Source organism: Ictidomys tridecemlineatus, chromosome 6 (assembly GCF_052094955.1).
Source record: "Ictidomys tridecemlineatus isolate mIctTri1 chromosome 6, mIctTri1.hap1, whole genome shotgun sequence".
Lineage (NCBI taxonomy): Eukaryota > Metazoa > Chordata > Mammalia > Rodentia > Sciuridae > Ictidomys > Ictidomys tridecemlineatus.
The window spans coordinates 196,172,421-196,185,184 of record NC_135482.1 but is presented as its reverse complement, the minus strand read 5'-3'; the positions used below and the strand labels follow the sequence as shown (position 1 = coordinate 196,185,184).

General features: G+C 39.8%; 1 protein-coding gene across 2 annotated transcripts; it reads right to left on the bottom strand.

Annotated features, from left to right (window-relative positions):
- Window positions 1-47: 47 nt before the first annotated feature.
- Abhd13 (abhydrolase domain containing 13) lies at window positions 48-12,438 on the bottom strand. 2 transcript variants are annotated; one of them, XM_078016329.1, is made up of 2 exons: window positions 12,152-12,438; window positions 48-1,212 (listed from the first exon to the last, which is right to left on the bottom strand). In XM_078016329.1, the coding sequence occupies exon 2, from the start codon at window positions 1,190-1,192 to the stop codon at window positions 179-181; it is 1,014 nt and encodes a 337-aa protein (XP_077872455.1). In that variant the 5' UTR covers window positions 1,193-1,212; window positions 12,152-12,438; the 3' UTR covers window positions 48-178. The 2 variants fall into 2 exon arrangements, with proteins under 2 accessions (XP_077872455.1, XP_005317048.1); XM_005316991.5 differs by lacking the exon at window positions 12,152-12,438 and adding an exon at window positions 11,756-12,024.
- Window positions 12,439-12,764: the final 326 nt, after the last annotated feature.

Below are 12,764 nucleotides of genomic sequence, written 5' to 3'. Positions count from 1 at the left end.
AATTACAGTTCTTCAAATGTAAAAAACCATTTGGATCATCATAAAGGTACACTGAGGTCCTTTCAAAGTTTAATGTCATTCTTCAGACAAGTACAGACGTAACACACTTCTAAGAAATGAACATTCTTTATCATTCTGCACAAATTAAAATACAATGCATTAATCAAAAAGGGGAGCATCATATAATTGTTACACTAGATGACGTTTTTGTCATTTCTTCAGGAGAATGACTCTTTATCACTTCTTTGATGAACTGTTCCAGTGCAGGGAAGTAGCCCTGGCACTGCCACGTGTCGTTATGAGTTCCATCTGGAAAAATGGCTAGCCTCTTAGTCCGAGAGGGGGAGAGTTCATAAAGCTGCTTCATCATTACTGGTGGAATTAGTTGGTCGGAGAGTCCAGAGATGAAAAGTGAAGGCATTCTGCACTGAGAGATTTTTCGGTAGGACAAAAATTTATTTTTGTAGCACCATAAAGGAAGGTAACGCATTGGAAAGAATGAAAATAAAGTGCTGGCCATATGCGGTATGCTTAAAAATGTGTTCTCCACCATAATGGCTGAAATCCTATGTGAATTTTCAGAAGCCAAATGAATGGCCACTGCTCCTCCCAAGGAACGGCCAAAAAGAAAAATTTTTGTCTTATCAAGGTCAGGTCTAGTCATCACATAGTCTAGCACAGCTTCGGAATCTAAATAGAGCCCTTCTTCACTTGCTTCTCCTTCGCTTTTTCCATATCCTCGATAATCAACAAGCAAAAGATTAACTTTGAGGTTAACCAACATAAGCAATGCATTTGGTAACCTGTGACCTATGTTGCCTGCATTCCCATGAAAATAAATTATAGTTGGGGAATAGGGTGAATTGTCTCCAGTGTATCTTATTAAAATAAGATTTAGACGGACTCCATCTTTGGTTCTGATGAAAATGTTCTCATGTGGAATACCAGTGGGCATGGGAACATAAAGGCGTGAAGAGGACGGCTGTTCTGGGAAATAAAGCAATACATCCTGGAATTTATAGAGAATACCTGCTATTGATATGAAAATTAACAAAAGTAAGATAATGCCTCCATACAGATGAAAAGTCACTATTAAAGGTAAAAGAGAAATACGACAGAGAGCCCAAGACCACGAAGCCAAGGCTATTAGCCATCTTTCAATGAAGTTCCACAGCATCCAGGACTTTTCCATTGTAGCTCTCCGTAAGTATCCTAGAGAGAAAGATAAAGGATATCAATAATTCACCATATACCCATTACTTTTAAAGATCTGTGAAATAATGCAGTTAGTATCCTTGGAAGCCTACATGACGCCACAAGAAACAAGCTGCTGTAATTCTCATTGCCCCACTCCTTCACAACAATCTCTAATCTAAAGGAGCCTTCAGAGGTATACTTATGAAATGCAAATATTCACTGAAATTATTCAGTTTTTAAAAAGTGCTTACTTACTGCTAAGTACCTTCATTCATGTGTTTTCAATGATGTGACAGGAAAATGATGACGCCATTCTCAATTTTACAAAGAGGAGATGGAGTTCAAGGGCTGAAGTGGATGTGACCATAGTCCCACCTCCACAGGCAAAGGAGCGAAGAAGCAAAGATGCACGACCCCAAAGCTCACGGCACATCAGCTGCTAAGCTATGTCCATCTAGGGCAAGTTCTGCTAAAGAGGTAACTACCCGATTCCAACCCTGCCAAACCAAGCCAATAGAGTTTATTTTCAATCTTTTTATATTTAAAATTATAAGTAAACCAGAGTTAAAAAAAAAAAAACAAATATTTCCTTCTACCCAAAGGTTTTTAGTTAATACAATACTAGAATATTGATCAATTTTAAGATTATTTTTGAGAAAAAGTTTAATAATGTGTCCTTCACACTAAACATAAGTTTAAGATTGCCAGTGTTTTGCGAGGTACAGGATCTCCTACAAAACACTTGTAGACGTTTCATGATAAGGTGTTACCACTGATCGCTATAACATATTTTAATACCAATAAACATGTGGGGGGATAATGTGGAACAAATGCACAGTAATTCTCTTAAGAACCAGAGGCAAACCAAAAAAAAAAAAGGCTGAGAAAAACTTTAAAATGTTACTGCAGCATATAACACACATAAAAAAGTAAGAAACTATCACAGTTTTCTTTGTTACAAAGTAGTAGTCTACACAAGCTATCTTAACCTGCCTGGAGTTCTTTTGCCATTTTATCAGGTTTCTCAGGTAATATTTATCTACTTAGGCTTATTTACTAAACTTTTGAAAACACTAAATCTCCCTTTATACTTTATTATATACCACAATAAAGAAATTGCACTTATCTTCAATAAATAATTGTTGTTGATTTTTAAAAACTCATTGTGTGCCATGAGCAAAAAAAGCATTTCAGTACATATGAAATTTAAAACTGAAAGAACATCATAAAATCAAATTACATTGGTTATTAAGACAATGCGTTGAATGGTTTAAAGAACTTGATTTTCACTATTATTTCACTCAACAGACTTTTGTATTAGAATTCTTATTAAAATGAATCTTTCTAAACCCACAAGTGGAACTTTTCTGGATTCAGAGAAACCAACACTGCCACCCAGTTGCAGGAAGTTTTATTACAAGGGGTGCCTCCTGCAATCTATAAAGTCCAAGATTAAAAACTTATAAGCAATGCCCAAATGCTGCTGGTATTAAACCTGCCTACAATTAGATTCAAAGATGTAATAGACTGAATAATAAGCCTCCTGTGCTGAACTGAACTGTTTGTTTTAATGATCTGCCAAGCTATTCATCAGCAGATTGGGCAGAGCTAATTCACACAACTTATCCGGGCACTTCAACGTCCCTTATAACAGTTACTACATTTTATCTTTTAAAGTGTAAGTGATATCTGAACAATTTTGTGCTTAAAAGTTTCATTAGGGATATCTAAAAACAAACTTCATACACGAAAATAAAATAATTTTGGCACAATGATTTGAATTAAAATTTCTGGGATCATTTGTGTTTGTGTGTATGCTAAAGTCCTACAATGTATCATAAGATACTATTTGTTTCTTTCCAGGCATAGTAGCACACAACTGTAACCTTAGCAATTGAGGAAAGAGGTGATCTTAAATTCAAGGCCAGCTTCAGTAACTTAGTGAGACCCTGTCTGAAAATAAAAAGGTCTGGGTACAAATCAGCAGTTGAGCGCCTTAATACCCGCCATTGCCCCCATCCCCCCAAAAAGCTATGGTAAAAAATGTCAAATTTTTACTATTTTTTCTACAGCTAAACCAAAAAGTCATTTGTGAATTTATGACAGAGGTATCAAAATGAGTGATTCAAACATAATTTATTTGGTGATATAGTAGGTAATGGCATATTGACATTACATCACCCTTAAAATCTGTGAATAACTTTCTATTTAACACCCATTTCCAATCTGAATGTTCAAGAGTGAAAATTTTTAAAATGCCTGCATATAAGGTTAGTCAGTAACAAAGTAATAAAAACATTTAAAATTGCTATAGCTATGTTTCTCTTCTTTGCTTCTGTGATGAGCATTTCTGGCTTTACTGCTCCTGTCTGTTCTGTTCAAATCAATAACACCAGAATTTAGTGAGTAATTATAAGACAAGGAAGACACAGAAATATGAGGAACACATTATCTGGATAATCAGGGATGGGGAGCCTTGGCTTTCAAATCAAAGTTTTAAATAAAGTCAGGTAACAACACCACAAATATAAAGCTCTAAATAAGTGGAAAAGCATGTTTTTTTTTAAAAAAAAATTGTAGTTGTAGATGAACAGAATATCTTCATTTGGTTTTTATTTTTATATGGTGCTGAGGATTGAACCCAGTGCCTCATGCATGCTAGGCAAGTGCTCTGCCACTGAGCTACAGCCCCAGCCCGATAAAGCATATTTTGAAATTTAAAATACATTCACATCTGTTTAGATAAAAAATCTATAGTTAAATTTTTCAGCTACTAAATTTTCAAAAGTTGTTTTTTCTAGCCTTTTTAATGTCTAATTTCAGTAAACAATACTGACTTTAAATCTTTAAGGCCAGGAACTGTTTCCCTTTTCACTACTGTATCCCTAAATGACTACAAATACTCAAGATCAAAATGTTTCATGCATGAATAACCTAATAACTTATCTGAACTATTAGATTTCCAAGAAAACACAGTAATATTCTAAGCCACAGGTATATGTTTAAGACTGGATGTCAGGGACAAATGGCACATTTGGTTAAGTCTTTTATTGATTAGGAATAAGAAATCTGGGGGTTTTCCACAAAATGTTCCAGAAGGGTCACTCCAAGTGACTGGGAATGAACACCAAAACTTACAGTAGAAGTGGCCTCCACAGCAGGAATCCACTCTGAGGGCGTGTGTCCTCTGACACGCTGCCACTGCAGGTGGGTCAGACTCACGGCTTGCGCTCTTTTCCTCACGCCATTTTTGTCTGTTTCTCCTCCCTACTCTGAATCATATTTATACCACCTCGAAGATGTTATTCGAAGAACTGGATCAAGCACACTTCATATCAGGAAGGTTTTTTATTTACTAAACTAGCTGACACCATGGCAAAGCACAATGACCAGTGCCATGTGTTAAGGGCCAACAGCCTTTCCTAGACTGGGCGTTCTGATGCCATGGACATGAACGGACACGAACAGACTGCACAGGGGCTGCAGCCTACGTGGTGTGGGCCTGCTGTATTTTGTTAATAAATTATAGTGAAGGGTTAACAAAACCTTTCTCCTTTTCCATATAAAAACTGGCCTTTGGTTAACCCTTCGGCAGTTTCCCTGGAAACATAATAAAGGTGAGATATCAGCTGTGTTTCTAAGCAACATTGTTTGTGGTTTAAAAAAAAAAAAAAAAAGACTCCTACTGGTGAGCGCTTGTGGATGACAAAGACAGAGCCCCCAACCACATTGAAAGCTTAAACAGGGGTTTCTCTGAATGGAACATGATTTGTAACTGCCTTATCCTTTACTGACTCCTAGATGCAATATCCATGTGTTACAGAGGATGCTATTTCCTGATAAGCATGAAGCAGCTAAGTAAGGTCAGACCCACATCCATCCATGTGTTATCTTGCCACCAGATCTGAGCTATCACCTGGGAAACGCACACTTGATGGTAGCTGACATGCTGGCGTGTTAGCCATATCTTCCAACAAAGCAGAGGCTGAGGCTCACTATAATATTTGGATCTTGTGAACTGAGTGTCCAGTTGATCCCAAGACTTGATTATGCAGGATAATTGAGGTAATTGGTTGTCCTTTTGAAGTCCTGTGTGGCAAAGCATCTATGAAATGTGTCATTGGAAGAGAATTATTTGACAAGCTCTGTTGCATACTAAAATGTATTCACTGGTAACACTTTAGCCTCATATACAATCAAAAGAAATCATGACTTTAATATGGTCAAAGTTAAATCAGAGTTTTTACCGAGTAGAAGGGTTGCACAGTGGGAAGAAACCCCAGACCTGTTCTCTGAAGACCACATGACAGTCAGCCTATCACCTCTCCGCTTCCACCCATCTGTACGGCTATGTAATTTTAACCTTACCCCTGCATCTTAAACAGCTGACTGATCCCCATTTCTCAATTCTGCCTTTGCCCTGTTATCAGATCTTATCTCACATGTCAAACATCTCTAAAACCCATTAATATGTGGCTTTAACAACTCCCAGTTAACTCCTTCACCACTTGCTGAGAACCCAAGAAGCAAGCTCTTACCATGAATCTCAGAGTAAAGCTCACTTACTGCTGTATCTGAAGGATGTTTCTCTGTCCATGCTGTAAGACGCTGCCCTCCAACTGGTGATCACTGTGGACTCTTCCTCCAGCATCAATATGCTCCCATTCCTACCTCTCTCTAACCTATCTCCCTAGACACTGGCATTTCCCAAGGTCCGTCCTTTCAGGTTCCTTTTACTGTTTGGATCTGGATTGTACCCACAAGTCTAATGTGTTCAAGGCTTGGCTGCCAAATTGTAGTGCTACAGGGAAGTAGTGGAACCTTTAGAAGGCCGGGACAACAGGAAGGAAGTGAGGTCACAGGAGGTGGCCTGGAAGGGGACACTGGGACCTACCGGCCTTTCTCATTCCTTGCTTGCCATTCAGCATCAGGTGGGCGGTCTCCTCCACCATGTGCTCTGGGTCATCACATACTGCCCCTCCACAGGCCCAAGCAATGGGAACAAGCGGCAATGGACTAAAACCTCTAAAACTTTAAGCCCCAAATAAATCTTTACTTAAGGTTATTCCCTCAGTTATTTTGGTTCAGGTAAAGAAGGCTGGCTAACGCACTGGACTTTTCACTCAGGGACTTCACTTTCTCATGATTTCAATTATCACACCTGTGTGTGAGTGAATCCCAGTCTCTTCATCTGCAATCTCAATTTATTTCTGAAATATCTGACACTTCATTGACATCTCAAACTTCTCCAAACAACTCTTCCTCCCAGCCGAAGTTCTGTATGCATTACATTAATTATGAACAAAAAAAACAGCCTATAAGCAACTATGTCTAAAGTATAAATTCAATGAGTCAAGATATATACATACTAAGAATTATGTGTTCGTGTCAAAAGTCACTACATATGTATTACGGAAGCAAAAAATAAGTATCTTATAATATGTACTGATTATATTAGAATGAAAAAACCATAGAAACAATTTTGGTGCTTTCTAACTGATGTGTTTTGAGGGATCCTACTGATATCTGGCACCTCTCAAAAAATCTATTGAGGCATAACTGATCTTTATTATAATGCTCAGGCAAATAGATACAATTATGATTCCATCCCCCTTAATAGTTCTGGCGTATGGAACTTCAAGTATCAGTGACATCCTATGTACGGTGCAGGAATTCTGATCATCATGTACCTTATAGAGGTGGTGCTGGTCTCCTTGTGAATTTTATGGTCCTGATTAACTTGGTATGGTTAACTGAAATGCTCTGTATGCTTCCTGTCTTTAAATTCAAGTTTGGGTGGACAGTAACCCATACAAGACTGTAAATAAAAATTAAAATGTCACCATGTGGCCAGAAGTGCTAGCTGAATGAGAAGTCTACTATAATGGTCACAGTTGTCTGACCTCCAGTGATAACCTCATGTGCTCATGCTCCTTCATGTTCTTGAAGATCACAAATGGCTCCATTTGAAAGAAAAAATATTTATGTTACTATTCTATAAATGGGTGCTTAAAAAAATAAAGCTGAAAACTGAATTTATGACCAACCCTAGATTCTAAGTACTCAGAATACCACTGTGTGCCCCCAAGGAGCTGTCAAATCTGGTCTGGACCACTGGAAAATCCTACAAATGGCTTCCCAGTCTCTTCCCAAGCAATGGCCATCAGGACCCAATACATCCTACTACACTATGTAAAGATAAAAGGCAATGCCACAAGTAACATGTGCGAATATCTGCTGTGCTGATCAGAGTGTGTGGATAGTGTAGGCTATTTACAATGATAAATGCATTTCAGTCCTTACGCTCACATAGTTTAGGGTCCACCAAATAATTCTCAAGCAACTCCTGAGCCACTCAGGAGACACACACATATATACAAGACTGTATGTCTAACACAGGTTCATTCAGTTACAGAGGAGACAAAAATCAAAGATCACAACTGTCCTGAAAACAGCTTAAGAAAATAACAACCTTCACAATACCATCTACCTGGATCTCAAAAGCTTGTTTACTTACAGACACCAAGCGAAAACTTCTGCTTTGTTTGGTTCTTAAGTTTGTCTGACTCCAGCGTTCAGAATCTTACTTTTTTTATCAAGCAGCTGTCTGTTATTTTTAATCACTCAGCACAACTATTCTAAATACTGCTAGCTCTTTTGAATAATCTAAATAAATACTTGGAAAAGAGAGGACATTAGAGCAATTAAACTTGGTGAACTTTAAATGTTCCTATTAAATCCAAAATCTTTCTATGCTAGTGCTTCTCAAGAGGTCACTACAGACCCCTTGATGTCCTCAAGACACACTGTTGGGCCTCACAAGCTCAGAATTAAGCTCCTAATAACACTAAGACGTTCTTTACCTAGTGACTGACATCTCCAGTAACAGTATACAAACAATGATGGGTAAAGTTGCCAATGCCTTGGCAGGAATCAAAGTAGTGGTGCTAATGTGTAGGATTATCACCCTAAGCTCATAGTAAAGAAGAGGGGGAAAAGTTCATTTCACTGAAGAATGGCACCAAAGAAGCAATGTTATTCATTTATTTGTATCTCAACCAATGAGTACAGTTTTCCAGCATGCTGTGTGACGTGTGTCGCAAAATGGCAAGCACACAGGAAGCACCTGTGCTATATACTGAAGTACAACTGAACTGTAAGCTGCACTGGCTGCTTTTTTTAGGTGGCAATATTTTCATTTGGAAACTCAACTGACAAACCAATTATTCAGACTTAGGTGTTTGGCAGACACCTTCTGGAAACAGAAGCATGTTTCCAACTGCTCCCCAACACTTCCTTACTTTTCTAATGCCACTGTGGTGATGTTGTTGACAAATGTGAATTCTGAATCTACTAAACATGCCACCATTTGGAAGAATCTGTCTTAACCAACAATATAGCCTAAATGACCAATGAATGTCACAAATTTAGACATGAGTAAACATTTGTTGGAAGATAAACCAACAGATTCTAATACATCAAAACAAACACTATTCGATGCAGGTTCCAGAAGCCACTATGTAACTGACCTTAAGGACCCAACTCTTGTGAGTGTTGGAGTAGCACCAAAGAAATTCACGACTCCTGAGAAAATCATTACAATATTTACAACCTGGCATGAGCCTGATCTTGGCCATGTTTCACCTCAAGGATCCTGAATGCAGAAACAAGAGAATCTGTCTTCTATTAAGCAGACGTTAAAAATTATTTTAGAAAATGGTAAACGATGTCATAATCCTTTTGTCATTATAGTTGTTTTACATGAAACATATCACTTATGTTAACATGTAATAGACTTAGAAACTCCCAGTTATAATTTTTAACTTATTTTTTAAAATAAAGGGGTCCTGAAACCAAAGGTTTGAGACCTGTACTGTATCTTCTAACTGCTTAACTTTATTGCCTTCCCTCCAAGAAACTTGCTTCCTTTAAATTATGAATGACACAGTATGTTTATTTAAATCCTTTGTGCCTTATATCATAAATTATAAATTTATTTAAAGTTCTTTACCCAGTAATGTTTTAATAAAAATTGAAGACCAACAAGACATGTTTCAATAATCATTGCCTTAATAACTAGGAGAGTAAAAGGGACAGATCTACCATTCTATTGACCAAAAACTTTTTAAGACAAATTATATTTTAATGAAGGTCAGAACAATAAAACTCTAATTATTCAAATTATGTTTTAATTGCAGAAGTGAACAACATATTGCAAATATATATTTGACTTGCTGATTCCACCAAGGGCAAAAGAACTTTGAAAGCTACAAATGTTTTATGTGAATGAGTTCCCAAAAAGCAATTTTGCTATAAGACTAAACAATTATAAATAGAATTATAAAGTCCTAATTCACAAATACACGATTATGTTTTAAGGTCCTTCAGTTGGCCTTAAAATTGATAATGTTAGACGTTTGTCTAAAAATAAAAATTGTTTACACATGAACATGCACCATTGCCTTGTCAATGATGTGCATTTTTAAGTGAAGAATGCAAAGAGGAGAAAGTCAGTTCATGGGTCACTGTGACACCCACATCACAAGGATAGCAAGGACCTCATGGAGCTCACTGACTCTAGGGCAATTCACAGCTTCCAATCACAATCACATTATAAGCAACACAGAACTGATTCAGCATTTCTACATCAATGTATTTTCTCTCCTGATAATCACTGGAAAGGTAAGAAACCGTGCCAGCTGCCTAGCTGAAATGGAAACACAAATAGCTGCTATCAGGGTGTTGGAGACACCACAGAATGAATTATCTATTTCCCTAATGGTTACCCACATGCCATCAATAATGAAAATGTGTGTATTAATAGTCCTATGGGACAAATGAACAGTAACCCTCTAAGGAGGTGGCAGAGGTCAACTGAGTGGTTTAGAGAGCATTATGTACCTCCAAAAGTAGATACCTCAAAAATCATACTACGTAGCAACTTAGTAACATTTTGTGGTTGCTTTCTTCTGAGGAAAACTAAAATGTCAGATTTTGTAACTAAGCAAAGCATTCATAATTTGTTCTGAGATTATAATATCTGCAAGTAGGAAGATGGTAAGCAATAAGAAAAACCACAAGTCTCTAAATGTAAATACTGACGTTAGGTTAGGTTGATAGTGAAATTCAGGAATTCTGCAACTTATAAATGGGTAGTGTTTTAAAATTTAATCTATGAACTGGAGGGATAAGCCTTGGAATTTATTTTTTCATATGAAACCAATGCTACAAAAAAGCTGGATTCTCTGGCTAGCTTGTAAATGCATGCACTTGACATCCTGGAAATACTATACCCTTACAAGGGATTTCAGCAGAATGTACTATTTTAGGAGTTAAGACCTTTATGAAACAACAACATAAAATGTAATAATGTCTCATGAAGTCTGTCATTTGAAGAAAAATCCTTAATTGAAAGAAAAAGAACTAAAATGTTTTTAAAAATCTACTCAAATAGGGTATTTATAGGCTCCAACTTTTAGTCAACTAAACAAGAATTGGAACTTGGAATCTGAGTAATGGTTCAATGAGTTCTAAATTTATGAAAACAGAGAAATAGAAATAAATTCTCCTGAGATAAGTGACAACAGAGGTACAACCAGAAAAAAATGTAAGGTCCAACAGTTTCCTGTGCCTACACTACGTCATGTTGTTGGCCCAGGACGACTGAGTTGAGTAAATCCTTCTACTGGGACAACAAGGGGACTATAGCATACCTGGAAAGAGAGCTGTGAGCCCAGCGCTCCCTGAAGGCACAAGGTGCAGAAGCTGGCTTGTCCTCATGGTTCCACACAGACTATCAGGAGTGTGCAGTGGAAGGAGTGGGTGTTTTGGGGTGTGGTCTGCCAATAGCTAGGTAACTTTTGCCAACTCAATTTAATATGTGTTTCCTTGTATGTAAAAGGAAGATGAAACATCTAAGTCAAATACTGCTGGGATCAAATATAGTAGTGTTAATAAATGCAGCTACTTCTATTTAAACAAATTTAAACCATTTCATTACCTACTAGAGCTGCGTAAGTAAAAGTACGTACAACTAGGAGTCCTGCTAGATTTGGATTTAATACTGGAAATGACTCGTTGAAGACTGTGCCACCTGCACACAGAGAATAAGACAATGCCTCATTTTTCTGTCAAAATCGGCTCAGGTGGTAGATTCTCTAGCTCTCCTTGGGCCACTACTGCCAACATTCTCCATTCTGCAGGTGGTGTAAATTCTGCTGGTGAGACTTACAGCCGGTGTGAGCAGGTTTATTATACTCTGTGAGTTCCTTGCTGACAGAGACTTCATCCTGCTGAACTCTGCAGCAGACATTGCTATGTACTAAAAATACACAGCGAGCCCCTACTAACAGTGATTGACTGGGTGATGAGCTAAGTAGGATAATATGACACAAAACATCAGAAGGACACATTCTACTCTCATGCAGTAGAAGGAAATTCAGTATTTTAGTCAAAGATGTGACCAATCTAAGCATGCAGAAAAATGACTTATTAATCTACGACAAAAGGGAGGAGGATCGATGAAAACCAAGCATGAAAACTTGGAGCCCGCACTCGCCTTTCTCTTCGGTCGCTATTACTTAGGACGCACAGGTCAAGAGCTGCTGAACGGAAAGACTTGTTTCTGTCCTTATCTTGGCCAATCACACTAGTATGCACTTTGCTTAAGATGAACGATGACAGACGTTTACAGCAAAAGTGACTTCCCCTGTGTGGGCTGCCCCAGGTTTCTGAGAAGCCCCAGAACTTCTTGCAGGGGCACTGGCAGGCGGAGCTCGTCGCCGACGGCGGGGGAGCACACCTGCGCCGCGACCAGGCGGCGCTGGGCGAGCCCTCTGCGCTCCGCGCGGGCGGGCGCCGGGCGGGCGAGTCCAGGGTCCGGCGTGCGCACGTCCCGGCCCTGAGCCGACGGCGGGGGCCTGCGCCGCCCGCGCCGCGGTCCCGCTGCACTTACTCAGGCTTGCTGGCAGGTTGCGAGGTCGGCCGCGGGCACGAAACCGGGCGCCGCGCAGCAGCGTCGCTCCGCGCCGCTTCCGTCGCTCCTCATCGTCCTCCTCCAGCCGAAGGGCGGCCGCCGTCGCCACGGTCTAGCCCGGAGATCCAGCGGCGCGGCTCTTGGCGGCTCCACTTCCGGCCAGCGCTCGAGTGTCGCCGGCAAATGTCCCCGCCGGCTCCCACATAACCTGCTCCCCGCCGTCCTCCCGGGTGGGAACCGGGCCGCCCTTCCGAGCATGCGCGGAAACCGCGGGCCGAGAGGCTCACGACGGTGGCCGACAGGGTAAAGATACCTCAGCGCCTCCTTGCGGCCAAGGTTGCGTGGCTAACGCTCGTGCGTCTCATAACCCTGGGCCTCGCGAAAGGCGCTCGCTATCACTACTCTCACCCCGCAAAAGCCCATCAGACCTTGACCCCGGGGACTCCACGACATCGCCTTTCTTTGTTTTGACAAAGAAATCCTGTCTGCCCATGGGGTTGTTAGGGTCCCCCTTCTGACCCCACGGGCGGAGTGGCAGGACAGAGGCAGGCCTGAGTCGTGCACACTGGGAGGGTTCTTCGAAGGAAAAGAG

Excerpts from the sequence above, each read along its gene's own strand:
- Abhd13 (XM_078016329.1), bottom strand. The coding sequence starts at position 1,192 with ATGGAAAAGTCCTGGATGCTGTGGAACTTCATTGAAAGATGGCTAATA.